We start from the raw sequence: 21,063 nt of genomic DNA, 5'->3' as shown, positions 1-21,063 counted from the left end.
TGCCGTGCCAATGACTGCATTCATCATGCGAGCTTTGTTAGTCATTCATTGTACTCCTTATCGTTCCCTGCCACGGCCCTGGTGGCCCCGCAGAGCTCCGGGAGCGCGCAGTGCAGCGCAGAGGGCAGAGTGGCTGCCAGAGCATCGTCCTCTCCCAACCCCGACCCCTTTGTCCTCCCCGTTGTGCTCCCTCTCTGGTGGCAGTCCGAGACCCTCTCCCACATCTGGAGGAATTATTTGAAATGAAAAGGACTCTTGAGAGGGCTGCAGTTCCCTCCTCCTTCTTCCTCGTCTCCTCATTTTCCTCTGAAATTGACTGCCCCGGCCAACCTTCTGCAGGGACGTGCTTTTAAGAACAGCTGCTGAAACAAAACAGTCTGAGCCATCACGCATATCTCAGCAGCCCAGCAGGCCTGCAAAGACAGAAAACGGTATTGACAAGTTTGGAAAGGGACGGACGCCGACTCTGATGCAGGCAGGCACTTGGGGCTTTTTTTTCATTAAATCTTTCACTGCTTAACGCAGTTCAACATATCATTCTGTACCTCCAGAGAAAAGCTTTTGGGGGCTGGTGCCAGAGATTAATCCCTCTGTAATTTCCACTGCTGCTGGCGGTACTAACTGCCAGGGGATTTTGGGGAGAGATAATGGCGCTGTTAACTTGTAACCTAGGTGTAAAAATGGTCCTAATAAAACCAGGAGAGCTGAGGACCCATCAATATCCACCACGTACCCATTTTACTGGTTGTAACAGATACAATCTATTTGATGTAAGACAGGAGGTTCATCCTAATACAGCTGTTATTGTTGGGGAGATACTCAAACAATTGTCTTTCAGAACAACCCAGTTTAACCTCTAAGCAAACGTGAAGATGAGAAAACAGACTTAGGAAGAGGACTGGCCTGGATCTTCCCTTGGTGTAAAATGCAATTAAACAGGGTATAAAAACTGTATAATTAAACCGGTTTGGAATGATTCTGTCAGATATTCTATAATTAATGTTTATAGAAGAACAGATTTTCTGTTTTGCAAGAATCAGCAGATAATCAGCAGTTGATTGTTAACCTGCAAATATGCTGATCCAAGCGTAATTATTTTTACACGAATACCTACCCTTCATTTAAAACGTAAGCAAGAGACATTTTCTCTATCTGTAGAACTGCGTTAGCATTACAAAGCCCAATTTCTAAGCACTTCCAGTATTTTCTCTGTTCATCTTCTACAGTTGATATTTATTTATTTATGGAATACCTTATTTCAAAATCTTTGTATCCTGTGTGACTTTGGGTGGAGATTTTTCTATGCCTTATACCTTCTTGTCCAAAATCAAGATTAATCTTGATGTAAGATCGATAGGTGCTTTGATACTACTGTTAGGGCAATCATCCTAAGACCTAGAATAATACTACTATCCACTCTGTGCAATGTAACTATAGATACATTATGAACTAAGTGCAAGGTTACTGTAAACCCTTTTTGGACAAAGAAGAATAAGTAAAGATCTGCAGAAGTCAAAGGCCAAAAGAACAGAATACAAGGAATCCATCAGTGTGACAAAGAAAATAGGAGAAATTTAATACCACAAGACAGATAGTTTTCATTGGAATCTTCCATACTCCTGGTTTTCTGTTCTTTCCAATTTTCATGTGGTACCTCACCTCCCTGAATCTTCAATTTTTTTTGCCTCAGTGGAGCACGTTCATGTCTCACACTGGTTTCTATTATATTTAACTGCGAATTTTCTATATTTCAAGTGAAGATTTGGATATATAACAGAGCTTGATTGTGTTTAACCATTTCTAACCATTGCTATCATTTCAAGAGGCCTTGAAATGCGAATAGTCAAAATAAATTTCTTCTTTTACAAGAAATTCTATCTGACTCCACCACTTACTTCCTAAGCTTTATGCCTCATCTCATCCTGTGAACAAGGTCAGACTTAAGAGCAAGACATAGAACACATATGGCATGGATAATGATGAATCCTACTACATCAAAAGAAAAATTTAGATGCAACACTTCACCTTTTTTATTCTTCATGAGGTTGAGTAGTCAATACTAGGGAGATAGTCACCAGTTTACAAAAGCTGCTCCTAGACTTTGAAAATATCTGCTGTTATTATCAAGTCTGTTCTCGTTTATGTTCTTCTTATGATTAGAAGAGCAGTCCTAATGTGGCTGAGAATCCAGGTGTACAACAATAATGAAAGCAGACAGCCCTTAAAGGCATGCCCGTGATAGCTGTGCTATGCATTTTTAGTAACAGTCATTAGCAAAGTTTCTTTCCTGTCCCTTGCTCATATTATTCCAACCACATGAAATTCATCACTGAGCAAAAGGCCATCCAGATCTTAGACAATGTTTTCATGTGTTTCCTTGAGGACTGATAGGTCATTATCAGAAGAAAATGTCAAATGACTGCTGGCACCTCCAGTCAGCTGCCAGGAGCTGGGAATGTTACCTGTTTCACCCCCACAGCAGGCTGCAGTGTGATGATACTAGTAGAACAATAGGGGGAAGTTTGCTCAGTGCTACCTCAATGACACAGCTTTCCACTTGGCCTTGTTTGGCTCTTTCTAAACAGAGCTGCAGACTGAATGGTCAACAGAACACTAAGAAAACTGAAAACTGAAACTTCTTGAAATTCAGTTTTGACAAATACCCGACTGTTGGTAAACAGAAATTCTAGACAAAAAAACTGATCAACAATACAGAAGTAGAGGACCACATGGAACTTATTCTGCCATAATAATTTGCATCTGTACAAAAAAGTGTGAGTAGAACAAACTACTCATCAACCTATACAATATTCATAATGTCTGTAACATATACAGTGGTTAACCAGCTGGTATATGCTACACAAAATGTCACCTATGGTGAAATGCTTGGGAAAAAGGAACTCTTGTTTATATCCTCTGTGTGCTGAATTTCTGAGAGACAGAAAAAAACATAACCTAGCTGCACACTTCTTACCTTTGTAAGTAGTTGTCTATGTATCATACTATAGAAAGCTTCAAAGCGTGCCTACTTAGAGAAATGAGGAGCAAAGAGCTGAAGCATTGGATATTCTATTAGCAGAGGGAAAAATCTTTCAATTGGCCACAAACTCCACAGCACAGAAGATTAAATTTTAGTAGAAAATTATCAAATCAGCAGAAAATAAAATTGATCATTCCCATGCACTCTGAAAAAGCCTGACTGAAGCCCTCAAAAACAACATAAAAGCTTGCCATAATGACAGATAGTTCTATTACAAAAGGTACTGAGTGCATAATTAACTACTGCTAATACCTGTCTGAATATTTAAAAAGAAGAGAAATTTATTCAAGTGGGATATAAGCTATTCATCAGTGCTGTGAAAAATACATAAATGAAACAGCTACAGTGAAAACTCGCAGTAGTCAGGCTATGTTTACGATCCTCTGACAGGAGATGTATAAATAGGAAAAATTTACCACTCATTCACTAGGGGCTAATGAAGTAGAACTAAGATCACACGTACACCATCACTCAAGAGGAGGACATTTGCAGCTCTCAATTTTATAAGGAACTGCCTGCTCAAGTCACATATTTTTCAACAAAGGTCATTTTTTTTCCTCTTTTGTTCCAGTCTAAACAGTAAACTGTAATTGGCTCAGAAGTTTCATTTTTCTTAAGCTAATGTTAATTTAATGAGTATTCTTTACACATTTATGGAAATAGGTGATGAAGAACTTTGCTTTCTCCATTCCCTAGTATCAGGCAGTTACATACAGCAAGGAACAAAAAGTGCCTCCAATAGAAGCTTCCTCCTTTGTAAAATGATTTGTATTCTAGCATGTACAGCCACAACTCTATGATTTATTTTTAAACTCACAAAAAAGAAGAAAATCTGACCCTGTTCTTTCCATACTATCCAAACCAGCGCAAACATTTAGTTGCAAATGTGCAAATAGTTAAGTATGCATAATTTAAGAAAATGTTTTCTACAGCTAAACATTTGTAATGGATAATCAAAAGTTTACACTCTGTAGACAGGTGCAAGTAAGGTCTAAATTCTCAAACAACGGCAAGTTTCCAATCTCTGAATGTTCATTTAGGGTAATGCAAGCTGCATTACTTTGCCAGCCAATAGAGGCATATGGACAATATTCCTGAATATACTCTCAGCTCTGAAAGCTGTAACATTTGCCACTTGCAAGTGTAAACATATTTATGAATTCTTAGCATCATCTTATTCTGCTGACTTTATTCATCTACAGCACACAGCATTTTCTAGAAGCTGTGAATGATACATAAGTTAGCTCTCACTGACTGGTTTGAGATATTTCTCATGAATTTACTTTTCTGCAGATCCTACCAAAAAAAAAAAAAAAAAAAAAAAAAAAAAAAAGTGGCCCTGTACTTTCAGTCAGTGGATTAGCCCTAATATATTGGTTTCTTTCTAATTTATTTACACAGCCTACAACACACTTAACAAAGATCTGAGCATGCCGGGTGCTCTGTGAATACTAAGAAGATTAAATGGGAAAACAACAGTACCATATGTTTCCAGCTGCGTGCTAGAAAAATACTCTCCTAAAACAAACTCTACCCTTTTGAGTAGGCTCAATGTAATGCCAAAATATATGGGAAGAATGCCTTCCTCCTACTGCAAATACAAATCTCCACTACACCTACAGTATAAAAGTGTCATTCCTACAATACTGACAATTTTAATTCTGCATATTGAGTTTTAGAAGCACACTTTACAGATATCTAAAATGGTAAAGGGAAAAACGCTGCAGTATCTGAAACATACAAACGTATAAACACAATGGGAAATGACTGCTTACATGGGTTGACAGTGTTAGGACAAGGGGCAACGGTTTTGAACTAAGACACAGGAGATTTAGGTCAGATATTAGGAGGAAGTTTTTCACACAGAGGGTGGTGATGCACTGGAACAGGTTGCCCAAGGAGGTTGTGGATGCCCCATCCCTGGAGGCATTCAAGGCCAGGCTGGATGTGGCTCTGGGCAGCCTGGTCTGGTGATTGGTGACCCTGCACATAGCAGGGCGGTTGATCTTTTGAGGTTCTTTTCAACCCAGGCCATTCTATGATTATGAAATCACAAGCAAAGAGAGTATTTGCATTTCCACAGAGAGAAGGACCACCCAGTTCACTCAGTGCTCACAGTTCATTTATATCCCAAAGATTCAGAAAATGCTGAACAACAGCTCACAGTGCAAAGCAGTCCTCCTCCCTATGAAATCTGAGGGACTCTTTCTGCAAACTGGCAAACCCAGAAGCATGGTTTCAGCAGACTTGACAAGTATTCCATTTCAGATATTCTAGTACCTGGCTTAGAAACTCTCTGTTCCCTCTGACTAGAGGGAACGACTTCAAGCTGCAGCAGGGGAGATTTAGGCTGGACATTAGGAAATACTACTTCTCTGAGAAAGTGGTCAGGCAGTGGAATGGGCTGCCCAGGGAGGTGGTGGAGTCACTGACACTGGAAGTGTTCAAGGAATGATTGGACATTGTGTTGAGGGACATGGTTTAGTGAGAACTATAGGAGATCCACTATAGGGTGGATGGTTGGACTGAATGATCTTGCAGGTCTTTTCCAACCTTGGTGATTCTTTTATAAGAATATGAATAATATCAAATAAAGCAAAAGACAATGATTTCAGCTACCTTGGTTAACAAATCTACTGACCTAAAGAGAAAGAGGACCAAACAAAATCCCATTTCTTCAAGATAAAAGGAAAGGCTCAAGAACTCTGTCATCCTCTGTCAGTAACTCACTGAAGCTCTGACCATGCATCTTTAACTTCACTCCCTCCATAGGGATCTGCCTGGAAAGGGATGACATATACAGTCATCAGTTACAAACTTGACCAAAGGGCACCTTGCTTACACCTCAAATTCCATTCAGTGTGGCAAGGAAGTATAATTTCCTCAATGCAATACTTCATGCATTTCTCATATTACTAGGTATAAGATGTAACTATCCACTAGATGAGACAGCCTACCACTGGAATAATTTTCACAGTAGTTGAACTGTGAAGAGTAATATTTACTCCACACTGTTGTTCATGTTAGCAATGCCAGTCTGAGTTGCATTATTCAAATTACTATTCAAGTGTGTGTTGTGGAGTGAAGGTGAATAATTTAATCAGAGTTCAGTACGTTTTAGTATTGAACACATCCATACACTTTCTAGAAAACCTCCCACAAAAGGAAAAGGAACCATAAGAGACAATTTGGCTGATGGCTTGAGAAGCCATCCCATAACACTTTATATACCTGAAGTATTTCATTGCTGATGAATTTGCAAATAAATTTTCTAAAACAGTTCAAATCCTTCAACTTCTTAGTTGTTGCTGAGGTACAAGTAGCAACATCTATGGTACTTAATCACTTTGTTTCACCAGTGAACAAAGATTGATATGGTAGTCAGAAAATCAAATTAGGAGAAAGAGACAGGAATAAATATTCTACAGTGTTCCTGTACAATAAAACAAAATCTGATTTTCTCAGCCCTCCTCTTGCACTCAGCCCTTCCTCACTGCAGTAAAAATCCTAGGCATTTTTCAATATATTTCATTAAAAAAAAAAAAAAAAAAAAAAAAGAAGAAGAAGAAGAAAAAGAAAAAAGAGGACACTATCTTTTCTCTATCTTTTCTGAAAACCTGTAACCCTAGGCACGGAGTAGCTCCCAGCTTAAATCTCCTGAGGCATGAGGAAGTGGTGGGAGCCTGACACTGACCCCTTCTCAAGGAGCATTAGAAATGAACAGCGTTATTAACAGCACATGACGACCTTTCTACACAGTGCTAAAAGGGGGTTTTCTTGGGCAACAGAGTTTATTCTACAGGTCCTATTCTCACACTACAGCTGCTGATCTTTCTTTTCATTTCAAGGGCAAGATCAATTCAGTCATCCTCAGCGGTGTCTGCAGCATGTATGTGAGGGCAGAAGAAGACCAAGAAGGGAAAGATTATTTTATAGCTCCATGCTTATGAGGACCCAGGAGGTGAGTGATAATGGCTACTACCTAAGGAAAGCAAGATCCAGAGCTGAGAATTTAGCCAAGTTTGATCAGCAACAGCCAGGAAACTTCACCACTCCCAGAGCATCTCTCCAGTGGAGACATGACTTCTGTGGCAACTGCAACCCAGCACCACATCTGTCAAAAAAGGACTCTTTGGCCAGCTTTCAAAGCAATAAAGCAGTGGTGTAAGTGTGTCACCACATATTGCATTGATTTGAATGCTGCAGTACTCAGCTCTCCCCTTTCTCATGCTCAGTGTTCTCATTTGGTACAAAGAGAGAAAATGAGACCTGGACATGTAACATCTGAAGAAGCTGAAAATCAATGGAAGCCTCTGCTTCCCTATTCCTTCATCTTGTGGAAAGCAAAGTTTTCTCCATTAGTACTGAGTTTCTTAAGGTTTCTTGGTGCAGAATGCCCAGAATTTAAAAAGCTATACCCATTTACTTTGGGGAAAGTCAGTAAAATACTCAGAAGATGAACCTGATTCTCTATCTGACATGTTGTCATTGGAATAATTCTCTTTAGCCTTTCACTTTGCTCTGTTCTTTCATCTTTGATATTGTTTTCTGTACAAAACTTGTCTTTTCAACAGATGCCACATTCAGTGGCCCAAAACAGGAATGGAGGTTGTGACAGAAACAAAACTGAGAAGACAAATGTCATTTGTTTAAGAGGCTGAACTGAACTTTCTGTTCCACTTTTCACATTTCTTCATATCCCATAGAAGGTACAGGCATGGGAAATAATTGCCATTACTAAGGTGGAAATTCCAAAGCATCAGATATCTGTTGCATCCTCTTATAAAAGAAAAGATGAATTCTCCTACTGGCCCTATTTCCACATATCATTTTAATGGGGGGGGGTGGGGGGTAGGGGGTGGGCGGGGAAGAAAATGCGCAAGTTTGCAAAGAGCTTATTTGTGCACGCAGTTCATGTGCTTGCTTACCCTAGGGTAACTTGTTCCAGTGTCCTTAACATTAAGGGTGACAATGTGCTTCAACAGCACAGAGATGCCCTGCATAAGCAGAAACTGACTGAAGTTTCATTGTATTTTTTCCTATCTTCTACTCATTTCAAGAGTTAATTATCTGTAAGAATGTTCTCTTAAAATAATGAATCCATTCGCAGCTGGAGGTCAAGTAAGCAACTGAATAGAGCAAGGGAGCACATGGAGAAATGACTAAATTAAGGTTCTTAAAGTCTGATTTGCCTATTTAAATTTTAGTCAAGCTCCTCTTCACAAATTATAGACAATTGTCTCTAAAATATGGATAAATAATAACCCAATGTGAACCCATGTCAACGTGAAAATATTATCCACTTTATGCACCCTGAAAAAAATGTAGAACAAAGCAACAGGCCTTGATGTTTATCAGCAGTCTCAAATAACTATAGATAATGGCGTGGAAAACAATCTTTTGTATCCTACAGAGCTCTCTATCTCAGTGCTCAAAACACATTTTGGGAACTTGAGCTACACCACCAGCTCAGCCAGAACTGCCATGGAAAAGCACCAGTTTCAAGGTAAAGAAGTCCAGATTGCTGCCACGTATGAACCTGAAATGTTACACAGAAATAAACTCTAATGCACATAGGTGCTATTGTGGAAGTGAAGAACTGTATTCAACACTTGCTGAAGTCATATAAGAATATTAGGGAGCATAATAGGGCACATTATGTTGCATTACTTAGGCTTACAATTGAGATCATGGTCAAAGCCCAATTTTAAAAAAAAATGATAGCCTTTTTTTCCCATGAACAAGTGAGAAAGAAAGGTTGGCTTCTATACTCAGAAGGCTGTCACATAAACTATAAATAGTGGACACACCAATCACATAGGAAACTTCACTTTTTTTTTCCTTTGTGTTTTCTCTCTCTTGGATTGTCGATAAATATGACATCTATCCTCTCCATTCAGCTGGCTAATGTCCCTCATCTAACTCTGAAACATTGGACTAGCACTTTGGGAAGCCATCTGTATCCATGAAATAAAGATAAAGCCAATGTTGCAAAGGCTTCTGTATTTCCAATCTCCCATTAATTGCCCCGCAGATCTTAGCACAAGGTGAACAAGCACTTATCTCCTAGCAGAACCTTGTGAAATCCTACACAAGTGCTACCCCAGGATGTATGGGCTGTGACTAAGAAAAGACCTGTGGGTCCTTCCTCAGTAGAAAGACTTGGACTCATCCTTCCCTGAGAAGGTATTTAGGCGTGCTAGCCACATCTCATGGGCATGGTTACCAGAGGGAGCTGATAAAAAAGAGTCTGTATGTTCACATACCATCACAAAATTAAAGGATGAAGTTATTGACATAAATTTACCACTCTTAGTACCAAAAAAAAAAAAAAAAAAAAAAAAAAAGAGATCTAATATTAATGAGGATTAAGGAAAGTTAATCCATATTGCTTAAAACAGATCTAACTGTTCAATTTACTCTAGACAGAAGTAGAGTCTCATTTGCTCTTTGAAAGGCATAATCAGTTGAAGGGCACATTTTTCTTCTCTTTGTTCTTTCCCATCAATTTTAATGGGTGCAGAACATCAGTCACATGAAATGTAATGGGACAAGAAGATGGATGAGTACATTTGAAGCTACTAGTCACAGGACAGAAAACATCCTGACAAAGTGACACTGGCAGCATAGGGTTCAACAATAGAGCCTGGACAATATTTAGTAAGTGAAACTACAGTGCTACATGATTTGGTATTCTCGCTGGGCAAAATCCTCTCCCTGTCACTATTCATCATGTTCCCAGAGGTCAGACTTTCAAAGACATTCTCTTACTGAACATGACCAAATGACATTTTTAATTCAAGGAAATACGCAAATCTGGGGACAAAGAGGTCATCTGGAGATAAATGGGAACAACCTCCTGTATTAAGAACTTAAAACTACTTCATCAAGAATGCTTTAAGTGGTTTAATAAGATTCACACATCAGATTTAAAATATATTATGCCCAGAGGAGTAAGGAGACTATAAGCTGAGCTTACTAACAGCAGTAGGATTCAATTGCTAATGAACAAGTAGCATAACACCTATTTTTGTAAGTACTTGAAGAATACATTACCAATAATAATATTTGTAATTCTCACAACACTAAGTAGCTTCTGAATAATTGGCACAGAAAAATAAAATATACAAATGAAAAAAAACAGCATCCCCATTATCTGAGAAAATTCCAGTCACAGTTGACATTTAGTACACAGGGAAGGAAAAACAGTCTTCCAATAAATTGAGCTCAACCCCATCTGAACTGTAAGGAAGCGCTTGATTCAAGAGCAAAGCTAACACTAACATTGAAAAATGCTGCCAGATCTTAATTCTACTGCAAAAAACCTACCTGTGTAATAACTTCACTGATAATCACTGAGTGGATCGATCTACCATTTTACAATGATTATTGTGATCAACATAATTATTATTAGTCAATAGTACCCTGGTTTCTTCATTAGCCATTAACAGAGATCTCTACAGTCAATCTTTAAAGCTTTAAATAAAACAAAACCAGAAAGGGAAAAGTAAAACCGGATATTCAAATACATCCTCAAGGAAAGTAACTGAAGCCAGACTTTGAAGTTCCACTGCTGTGCTAAATAAGCCCCATTCCTCAACATGTCACAGACATCCAAGGAGTGGCATGCAATAGCCAGAAGGCAAAAGCCAGCTTTTGGCACACATTCTTTAACAAGGCAACGTACTTCTTTGGCATCACAACACATGCTGTAATATGATTGTGTATTCTTTTCTAACAAATAATGTGTTGGCAGCCATTTACATAAGCACTACTTGATATCTATACTCTCCTCTTCCACTAGATACAGGACTGCTCTCTAACATCACCCCTACAAGAAGTGTACGCTGGTGAAAACAAGAGGATTTTTCCAACTGCCCTACCAGGACACCAAGTCACACATCTTACAAAGGGAAATCCACCAATGAAGGAAATTCCACATCAGGAGAAGGTTTGACATTTCACAGAGTATAAACAACTCTGGAAAGAGCAAAACATTTTGGGGTAGAAGAGAACTTTGCTCACTTTTGGCTTCTGTATTTCATTTTATGTACTCTATTTAAACAGTCATGAATGTAAGATGGTTCAAAGGTTAACTGACCCAAATACTTCTCTAAAAAAGTACTCAGACAATTTTGGAAATTTCTTTCCTATGTTTCTTCTTAACAGAAATATTTTGGTAATATATTTACTATCTCTTTATTAAGCATTTTGAACAAAATTAAAGGTGCTTGTAGATTTTTGCGGATGCAGTTCTCTCAGGTTCAGCTGTAGCACTAATGCATATGAAGCATATGGAAGGAAGGAAGGAAGGAAGGAAGGAAGGAAGGAAGGAAGGAAGGAAGGAAGGAAGGAAGGAAGGAAAGGGAAAGAAGGAAGGAAGGAAGGAAGGAAGGAAAGGAAGGAAGGAAGGAAGGAAGGAAGGAAGGAAGGAAGGAAGGGAAGGGAAGGAAGGAAGGAAGGAGAAGGAAGGAAGCGAAGGAGAAGGAAGGAAGAGGAAGAGGAAGGAAGGCGAAGGAAGGAAGGAAGGAAGGAGGAAGGAAGGAAGGGAAGGAAGGAAGGAAGGAAGGAAGGAAGAGGAAGGAAAGGAAGGCAAAGGAAGGAAGGAAGAAGGGAGGGAAGGAGGGGAGGGAGGAAGGAGGGGAGGGAGGGAGGAAGGGAGGGAGGGAGGGAGGAAGAAAAGAAAAGAAAGAGAGAGAGAGAAAGAAAGAAAGGAAGGAAGAGAAAGAGAGAGCGAGCGAGAGAGAGAAAGGTAACCTTCCTTCTGGAGGAAAAGGAATGAACAACATTTTTCCACCTGAGAGAAGAAGGATATGTAGTTTCCTAACTTCCTCAAAGTGAAACAATAAAAAATCTACAACAATGAAGGTCATGCAAGTTCATATTATCACATTGTGAAGAAATGACCAAACAGATGCCCTTTGCCTGTCTACACCAACAGTTTAAACTTAAATACAAAATGCAAACAACTGTAAGAGACAATTTCCAATGTATTATAAGAAGACACTGTAATCCTATTTCAAGGTTCAGTCCATGTCATAAAAAAGGAATATTAGGAAAATTCTCTTTATGAACCACTTCTTCTTATAAAAAATTGTAAGTAATCTGTTAACAGTCATTGATTTCTTAGAAGAACAGAATGATTTTTGTTTTGATAATAATCACACAAAAGAAAACAAATATTAAGCTTATGACACACAAAACAGCTACTTTCTTCACTGCAAGCACAAAGCAAGTGTATAAACAATTACCTGCATCCAAGTTTTTAAACTATTTCATTTACTGATGATTAGGTGATATTTACAGACCGGTAATTCCCCTTGCTTTTGAAAAAATTTTTTGCCTTACAGTATCATCAAACTAACTTTCAGAAAGCCCACATAGGTCTGTACTACCACAAAAACAATTGTAGTTGAAATTAGGCAGTGGGTTTAAAGCTACAGGGTGAACAGAAAAGCAAATACTATTATAAATTCTCATTTCCTCTAAAAAAAATAAGGTCAAGCAATCCGAAGTTAAACATCCCTACAACCAAAGGCCCAGGCATTTTTCAGCTTCCATACATGGGACTTCATGAAATCCCTGGAAGTAGTACTGCTGGATGCAACCAGGCCTTGCTGTGCAAGACACCACTAAGGTCCTACCTTAAGAGGACTTCTGGGTGAAATGGCTCACTGTCAGTTAAGATAAAATTGGCAGAGCTTTTGGCTGACATTGTGACCCACATCCCCTTTAATACTTCCCCCCCAAAACAACAACTGTACCCCTATCATATGCTTCTTTGGCAGCATTAATTCCTGCCAGTGCTGAATGTAGTGGTTTCCTGCACTGATGTGTAAGACTCACATGAAGCTGTTTTGCCTTAGGTCCGAGGATTATATCCATAGCAAAACACATCAGGAAGCCAGCCTCAAGAAAGTCTAGCTCTCTGAAAAATGTACAAAAATCTGATCATTAGAAGAATCCTTAATCCCCATTGTTAAATTCAAGATGCAAAGAATAGAAAAGACTGGAGAAAATCATGCTATTCAATACCTCAACCATTTCTTTTTTTTTTTTTTTCCATGGCATTGCATATCCCTGTAGGTAACTGATACAATCTCGGTATGGCTTTTATAGCTGCCACTGTTGTACCCATCCCCTGAATTGTTATCTTGCAGACTATTGTCTGCTTTCTTATCTCATGACTTTTCCTTTATCCTTCCTCCTGAGGTATGTGCAGGAACTGTATGCCTTTTACAAGACAGTAAACAAGCATAGAAAATGAAAGCCTGGCTACAGTGGAGTCAGCAGCAACATTTCAGGGTTTCCTGGATTTTATCAGGGGAAAAAAAAAAGTGTCTTATCAACAGCAGTTGGGGTGACAATAAGGCTTACTTAGGCTCTTAATGTATAAATCAGGTGTCCCATACAGTGATCCCCCCCAAATCCTGCTGTAGACTTTTAGGAAACCAGACAACAACCTCCTTACATGCCTGGTTGAAGCATGGCCACCAGCTGTCTGCATGGTCAGGGCTGTTCATCTTAGAGCAACCCAGATCCCCATGGCACCATCCTTCAGTACTTCCCAGGGATCCTTCATAACTCAGTGTTATTCTGTGGTGGGAACCTAAATCCAGGCCAGGGGCTCTGGGGGTCTGTCTCTGTTGGGCAGATGTTGCTGTTGAGGTCCAACACCCCCTGCAGCACAGTCAGCTCCTCTGCAAGGGCCAAACACACAGTTGTTAGCAATGCTCCAGCATAGGAACCTCCTCTGGAGTACAGTTTACAGAAACCTAGTTACTTAGATGAATACTGCTCAATTATCAGTTTAAAGAAAAGAAACAAGCAAACAGAAAAGCCAGAGAAACTGTGACTGCTAACCACAGGCTATCTCATGTTCATCAGGGAAAGCCAGCTTTTATGAAGTTAGTTTTAAAATTCTTTTTACTTCAGCAGAGAAATTCCAAGCAAGTTTCTAGGACATGGTTAGAAATGCCTGACAAAGTCTACTCGATCATCTTCTTACTATAAAGGCCTTGCTTTACTAATATGAGACAGTGCAGCTGTTAGGGGAACTCTATAGAGCTGGGCTCTAAACTTCTGCAGATTAATTGAGAGAAAATGGTACAGTTTTGTTAAATTCTTGAAGCATATATATATTTTTTTAAGATTTTAAACAGATACATCAGTATTCAGAAAAGCTGCATGGAAAGATTCAGAATTGGGTGTCTCTATCTTGTTTAGAAATTTAGACAGAAACTAGAATGGAATGCTGGGGATTGCAGTGACATTAAATCTGCTTTTGCAACTGATTTAATTCAATTAGGACAGTTCAACTGACTTCCACAAAATTATATCTAGATTCTTTTCTGTTCACAATTTCCAGAGCTAAAAGTATCCTGTCACAAAATTTCTATTAAAAATAAAGATTATGTATAAATGGACCCCAAAATATATTTGAGGTGATGTAGCGCAAGATGGTACTTTCCCATTGCTGGTGAAATTCACAATAAGAGTTTGGAATAGACACTGATACACAGCAAGCAAAGGCGATGCAAAATCTTTTGTCAGGCACCTCCAGAAAAGAAGGAGGGCTAGTGACAAACTCCACACTGAGGAGTAGCCACGTAATGTCTCTCATGGCATTAGAACCAAAAATTAGTATTAGTGGCTGGAGGCTGGTTCAGAAAGAAAATAAAGATCACATTGTCTAGTGTATTTAATTCTCTGAATAAATCCAGACTTCACTGAGATCAGAGAAGGCAAGTCCCAATGACAAAAAAATCATGCTTGGCCTCCGGTCTTCTTTCATTATTGCAATGCCAGCTATTAGGATCATGTTCTGAAAAATACAGAAGTGCCTCTGCTTTTTCAGCAGGCAGGCCTGATGTGTCTCCTGTGAACACTTTTCAGTGTGAAGAGATGAACACTACCACTCAGTACTTCAAGTAGCCCAAGGGATGTCAAAATGAACATAAAATCAGAACTCTAAAGTGGTGAAAATTTGAGCCTTATGCTAATTATGGAAACCAACACGAGAAGCAAACTGCATAATCAGTCTTCAGAGGATTTAAAAACGCTGCAAGCAGGCTCTACTATCATCTAAGGTCAAATGTAAAATGAAAATGTGCAACCTTTTAGCTTTAATCCCAGCTCTTCTACCGCTTACTTTTTCAAGCCATCCCACACTGCCTCTGTTTTCCCTTCCAGCTTCCTTCTCTTCTCCCTTCCAATTCTAACTTCACCTGACCTGAGACAGTTTCTTGTCATGTAACACTAAAAAGTTTACAGTGGTCTTCAGCTGATTTCTGAAAGTACTGTGTTCTCTCTCTTCCTTTCCTCTTTGTGTTAAATTGCCCGTTTTGAAAACAAAGCTTAAAAAATCCAGCAAACAGAAACACTTCCATATGATATTCATAAAACAGAGTGGAAAATCAGCATTTCCTTGAGCTTCACTTAAAGCTAGTAAAGATCGCTGGAGACAAATGATTAGATGCTATTCCAGTTCCATTCATAGAATCATAGAATTGCTCAGGTTGGAAAAGACCTTAAAGATCAAGTCCAACTGCAACCTAACCATACTACCCTAACTAACAACACTCCACTTAATCATGCCCATTCCCTCCAGGCTTTGGTACATTACCTCTTACTTTCCACTAAGCCAGAAGATTCCTTCCCATTTAGCTAAGAAATGACTTATACTCTCTTCCTTCAAGCTCTATTCCTAATAGACACCAGCACCCAATAGGTCCCACCCAATCTAAGTGACTCAAAGTAGACTTCCGGGCTGCACACTCATTAGCTCAATCCTGCTTATGCAGCATGCAGGAAATAATGATGAAGTGCTCCACAGATTAGTATGTAGGGCCATAAATTTCAAACTGAGACAACTTCCATTTGTCCACCGGCAGGCATATGGAGACAAGGACTTCGATGGGTGCTCAGCAGCACTAGGCTCTGCCTCATGCGTTCTCAGGGGAAAGTTGAGAGCAAAGCTGAGGCATTATCGTGCCCTGAGGACAGGTGAAGAGGCACTCAAGAGAACAAGGGTGCTTCGCCAGTGCATAGTGGTATCCGAAAAGCCTTTTTTCTTAAAACATGAGGGTTTGACTTTTTGTTTTAATACCAATTGACACATGTGAGACACAGCCATCAAAATAAGTCTTCAGCATTCAAGCAAATGCTGTTTTCTGAGCAGGCCTCCATAGTCCCTGCATTCCTACCTAAGTGACAGGCACTGAGCCTGGAGGAGGGGGTGGGGAAGAGTGAGGAATACATATTCTAACAATGTCTTCATTTCCCAGCAGCTCTACAACAAAAAGCTCTCCAGTGCTGAATCGACCTCAGTACAAACAGTAGCAGAAAACAAGTCTTGCTGTAAGCATTTGCATGGCTTTCCTCTGCAGGCATGCTTTGCTTGCCTTTGTTTATTGCATTTTCAGTATGAGAGCACTGTGACCGCCCACAGAATCAGGTAGCCTAGCACTGGAAAGGTGAGAGATGAGGCGAGGATTGCTGCCTTATATGAATATAAATTACTCTATCTGATCCACATATGCTAGTGAGCCACAGCTCATCCTCAGTCAGTTCATGTCCCCGACAGGATAACTTGTCCCAGGCTCTCCAGAAATCATGCAGATGAAAGAGCCAAGGCTGTGGAAAAGGAATTATAGGACTGGAGAGTTAAAAAGGGATTTGCGTATCAAGTAGTAATGCCTGTCTTGGCTTAATTTAATTTATCATATTCTACTGCTGCTCCCACCTCCCACCCACAGCAGCAAACCAGAACTGTACACAGACAGAGCTAACTGTGGTGTGATCCGCTGCCTGATCCCTGCTGTAACACCTGGTTACTCCTGTGCTCAGAATCCTTTGGGCTCTGACCTGCATACATCGAAACAAAGATAGCGAGGGGTTTACAGATGAACATAGGATCTGGCAGTGAGCATACTAAGTCATTTCCCAGCTCTCCTTCTGCACCTTATCAGTGACATTTCCCTAGCAGCACAAGATGCAGCGCCAGGCTCGCTGCATTTAACTCCCCAAGGAACCTCACTCAGGCTCTCCTCAGGGGTTGCCCTTTATCTGGAAGCACCGGAGTAAAAAGTAAAAACATTAGTTCATTCTGCACCTTGGTTGTTTGTATCCACAAACACACCAATTCAACTGCACAAAGGATAAATAAAGGGAAGAATGCCCTAGCATCATGCCCCCACCCTTTTAGTTCGCTAATCATTTCAGTAGCATTTATTGCTGCACAACATTAATGCAAGGAATGCTTTGCAAATGCATACACTCTGAAACAGCTTCTTTTCTCCTTAAACACATGCAGCCATTCAAAGACTGTCTAATCCCCTTCAGAGTGTAACCCAAATTTCTTATTCTCTGACACAGAAAAGCAGGCACTGACCTACTCCACTCTCCCCATTTTGCACTTTCAGATCAGTTTGGCAGTTCAGAGCTGGGAGGGGGAAAGGGAGGAGATGGAAACGTGCTGTTGTGCTTTTCCCTCTGCTACTGCTATAAGAAAAGATGATGGCTGGCTTATGAGCCACTACTGAACTAAAGGGAAGTGTTCCACCTAGAGACCATCTTCAAGTGCCACAGCAGCGGGCAGTTACCTGCAAGCAGACATTCTTTTAGGACTGAATATGCCTGACAGTTCATTGGTAAAAAACGATGCAGAGGTATTGCCCCCAGTAGTAATTAACAATGTTAATCTTCTTCTTCCTCTCTATGGTGATAAAAAGAGTCATTTTTGTATTTAATTAATGCAGAGGATCATTTTGGAAACTGGCTAATGAGGCTCTGATCACATTACCATGAAAATGTGCATTAACACTGCAACTGAGGAGGCTGCTTCATGTGTAGAGAATCCACTTTGTAATTAGCCCACTGCGAAATGAATCACGTCAGGAGGAACTCGCAGGGAACCAGTCGGCAATGGGCACTTAGCTGCTGCTGTGCCAATAGACCACCAACGCTGCGAGCTGTTTTCTCCTCCACGCTGCCTGTCAGCAGCAGCACAGCCCCAAACTGCAGCGCTCAGCCTCCGTCAATGGCAATGTGTCAAAGCGAGGACAAATTACGGAGAGGGAGCGAGCAGATGCTGAAAGGCACTAAACTTCAGTCTGTGAGGTTCTGCTGTGCCGAGGGAAAAACAAACAAAAAGCCGCAAATCAAATGCTGATTCAATGGGATCCGAGCAAAATTGTGGGCTATTATGGTAAGTGCTTGTTTCGTCTTTTCTCGTCTTATTCCGTAGGAGCTGGGAACACGTTAGCAGCACATTGCTACGGTGCTGCTCACGCTGCTACCATACCATTCTCCTGCTGTTGAATGAGACGCCGAAATAATGGGATGGGATTAGGATCTTTGTCTAGTAGCAAGCAGGAATAACACACACAAGGGATGAACAAGAAGCACACCTCAACCATGGAGACCCTGTTGTACTTGGTACCTGGTTAAAGGTAACAAGCATGTTCTGGAATAATTTCCATTTTAATTAATTTGCAAATTTAGCACACATCCCAGCCAGCACAGACATGCCATAAAAACTTTGTTCCTTAACTTAGAAATACCTGAGATCACAGACCCAACATTATCAGAGCCAGCAATGCAACTTTACTGAAAGGAGTCTTATTAGCAAAGCCAAGGGCTCTGTCAAAACACAACCGACATGGTTCAGTGAGACTGCTGCTATATGACTGACATCTTGGCAGAAGATACACAAAAATGTTAAAAGAATCCCACAGGAAGTCATCTGAAGGGGGAGTGGCAAATGAGTAGAAAACAACAGGCACCCAAAATACCAATAATTACCACCCCCCCCCCCCCCCTCCCAGTACAACTTAGCAAATTTGCAAAAGGAAAAAAATAAAAGCAAAAGAAAACAAAAGCATCTCTACTTACTGTCTGCAAAGCACACACATTTTTAATCTGGAGATGCTGGTAATATCCTCTGCACTCACCTGTGAAACTTCATAGAGCAGTTTGTAGTGTTCCTCTCTCTTCTGAAAAGTGCACAGATTGCAGCCCATTCTAATACGCAACACAGGAGCAAAGCCTCTAATTTCCCCAGCACTGAAAGGCAAATGCACTGACAGGGAATCACCCTCCAGACTTGACTACTGTTTTTCATCAGTCACTCCAGCCCAGAAACACAGACACACCACTGTGCGCGGGAAGCACCAGGCAGGGCAGTGTGTAGCAGCATGCTCTTCTTCCCTTTCCCTAACTATCTTACACTCACGTATACACACAGAGTTTCGACTCAGTTCATGGCAACACTCCCCCTGTCTCTGCATCAGTGCACATGACTACACAGATTCTCACTCATGAATATTAATAGCCTCTCATTGATTATTTATGACAGAACGTGTTAGCGGGGAGGGGTGTCATAGCTGCTGCTGATGACAGATGAATATTCACTAATTAAGAAGCAAATGTACTGTGGTTAAACAAAATTCACTTGTGTCAATACCATCTCTGTTTATTAAGGTTAGAGGGACTGGGGCTTGTGTATTTCACCCACGCTTGCCTTAATTTTTACAGTAATTTTGAGACTAATTCATGAATGGGGATGGGAAAAGCACAAGACAAGTCTTATGTTAGGTCTCCACCTTGTGCAACAGGGATCATCTAATACATTTATGGTATTTGTAAGCATTTTAAGGGGGTGCTTATAAAACCTGGGTTGATGTTGCTAAAAGATTGAAAGCAAAAAAGGAGAGAAAATTAACCCAGATGCTTTCACTGCTAGCATCAACTGTGACACAGTCAAATTTAGCCAAAATTCCAGCGTACTCATAAAAAAGCACAAGTCTGTAACAACTTGTCATAAATACCCAGTGTATGTGGAATTGCAGGCAAGCGTGATGATGTGTTTTACATATATGCACACATCTCACTGCTTATTAAATAATCTCGCTTACAAGTCACTTTTGGCATGTAAAACAGATTAGTAGTAATTACAGCCCCAGTTCAACAGTTATACCCTCTTGGACTCCTGGATATCAAAGCTTCTATTATAACATGTCATTATATCTAATTTTACCATTTGTATATTAGATCTTAATGCCTCCACAGTTCTCAGTATGCATAAGGCAAGCATGCATTTAAAATTAAACCTACATGTTAAATGCTAAGACCGATGGAAATCACCACTTAATTCCACGTTGACATTAATTCCTATGCTGTATATTGTGTAATCCATTAGAACAGTTCCACAAGGTAATAAACCCCATAAACAGAGATGGAACATGAAAAGTTTCTTTTGTTTCTTCGCTCCTTTATCAGCAACTCTGCTAATCGAGAACTACGCCCTCGTTTCAAAGCATCTTTAATCTGGCGGCGATAGCAGGTGGGATCCAAAGCAAAAATAATTACTCGGAAACCAATGAGACCAGTTAGTTGAGATTGACACTGGGCCCTAAAGAGTTGTAATTACTAAGCACTGATGTACAGCTATTGTGTGCGGTTTTTTCGGTGCAGTTTCCTAAAAGTGCTTTGTCAAACATTTAAAATCGATAACAGGAAATGATTCTAATGAGCACTAATTGTTAACAAATTGGCTTTGCATCCAGGAGCACCTCAAACACCACCACTACTGGGTAGCAAGAAGATCAACAATCATGCACTGCTTATCAGTCCTGCCCCTTGGGATGTAATAATCCGATTTTCTGGGCCTTCATTTTATCTAACAGCTGGGATGAAAGCCAAGCAGAGAAACCTAGAGGAAAGACTGGACCATTGCTGCAAACTCTACACATAAGTAAAGCTTGCTAGAACCTCTATGTTAATTACAGATAGTTTGGAACTAAAATTTAATTAATTAAATTTCATCCCCTTTAATAAATGGGCAGAGTCAGGAGGAATCAAATAGTGATGACTAACAGAGCAAACTCGTCTTCCATCAGCTTCTATATCAGAAATATAACATTAAAATTTGTTTAATATGGTGATAAAATACAAGTAGGCAAGTTCAATTTGGAACTCTCCTTAAGTCCAAGGAGTCCCAAGCCAAAACATAGAGGTGGGTT

At 40.1% G+C, this 21,063-nt stretch overlaps 1 protein-coding gene across 2 annotated transcripts in view; it reads right to left on the bottom strand.

The window, feature by feature from the left end:
- Nucleotides 1–21,063, bottom strand: part of PDZRN4 (PDZ domain containing ring finger 4) — a 237,195-nt gene that overhangs the window by 84,851 nt on the left and 131,281 nt on the right. Inside the window, exon 1 of one of the 2 annotated variants that reach the window (XM_015854565.2) lies at nt 18,994–19,334. The exons of the other annotated variant lie outside the window; for it this stretch is intronic. Within the exon in view, the coding sequence (XP_015710051.1) occupies nt 18,994–19,062 (69 nt within the window). The 5' untranslated portion in view covers nt 19,063–19,334. Of the gene's footprint in view, nt 1–18,993; nt 19,335–21,063 lie in introns of those variants that run through there. 2 annotated transcript variants of the gene reach the window in all.

The sequence above is a fragment of the Coturnix japonica genome, chromosome 1 (assembly GCF_001577835.2).
Source record: "Coturnix japonica isolate 7356 chromosome 1, Coturnix japonica 2.1, whole genome shotgun sequence".
In the NCBI taxonomy this organism is placed as follows: domain Eukaryota; kingdom Metazoa; phylum Chordata; class Aves; order Galliformes; family Phasianidae; genus Coturnix; species Coturnix japonica.
The sequence above is the reverse complement of the archived record's forward strand: the minus strand, read 5'-3'. Positions and strand labels throughout refer to the sequence as shown.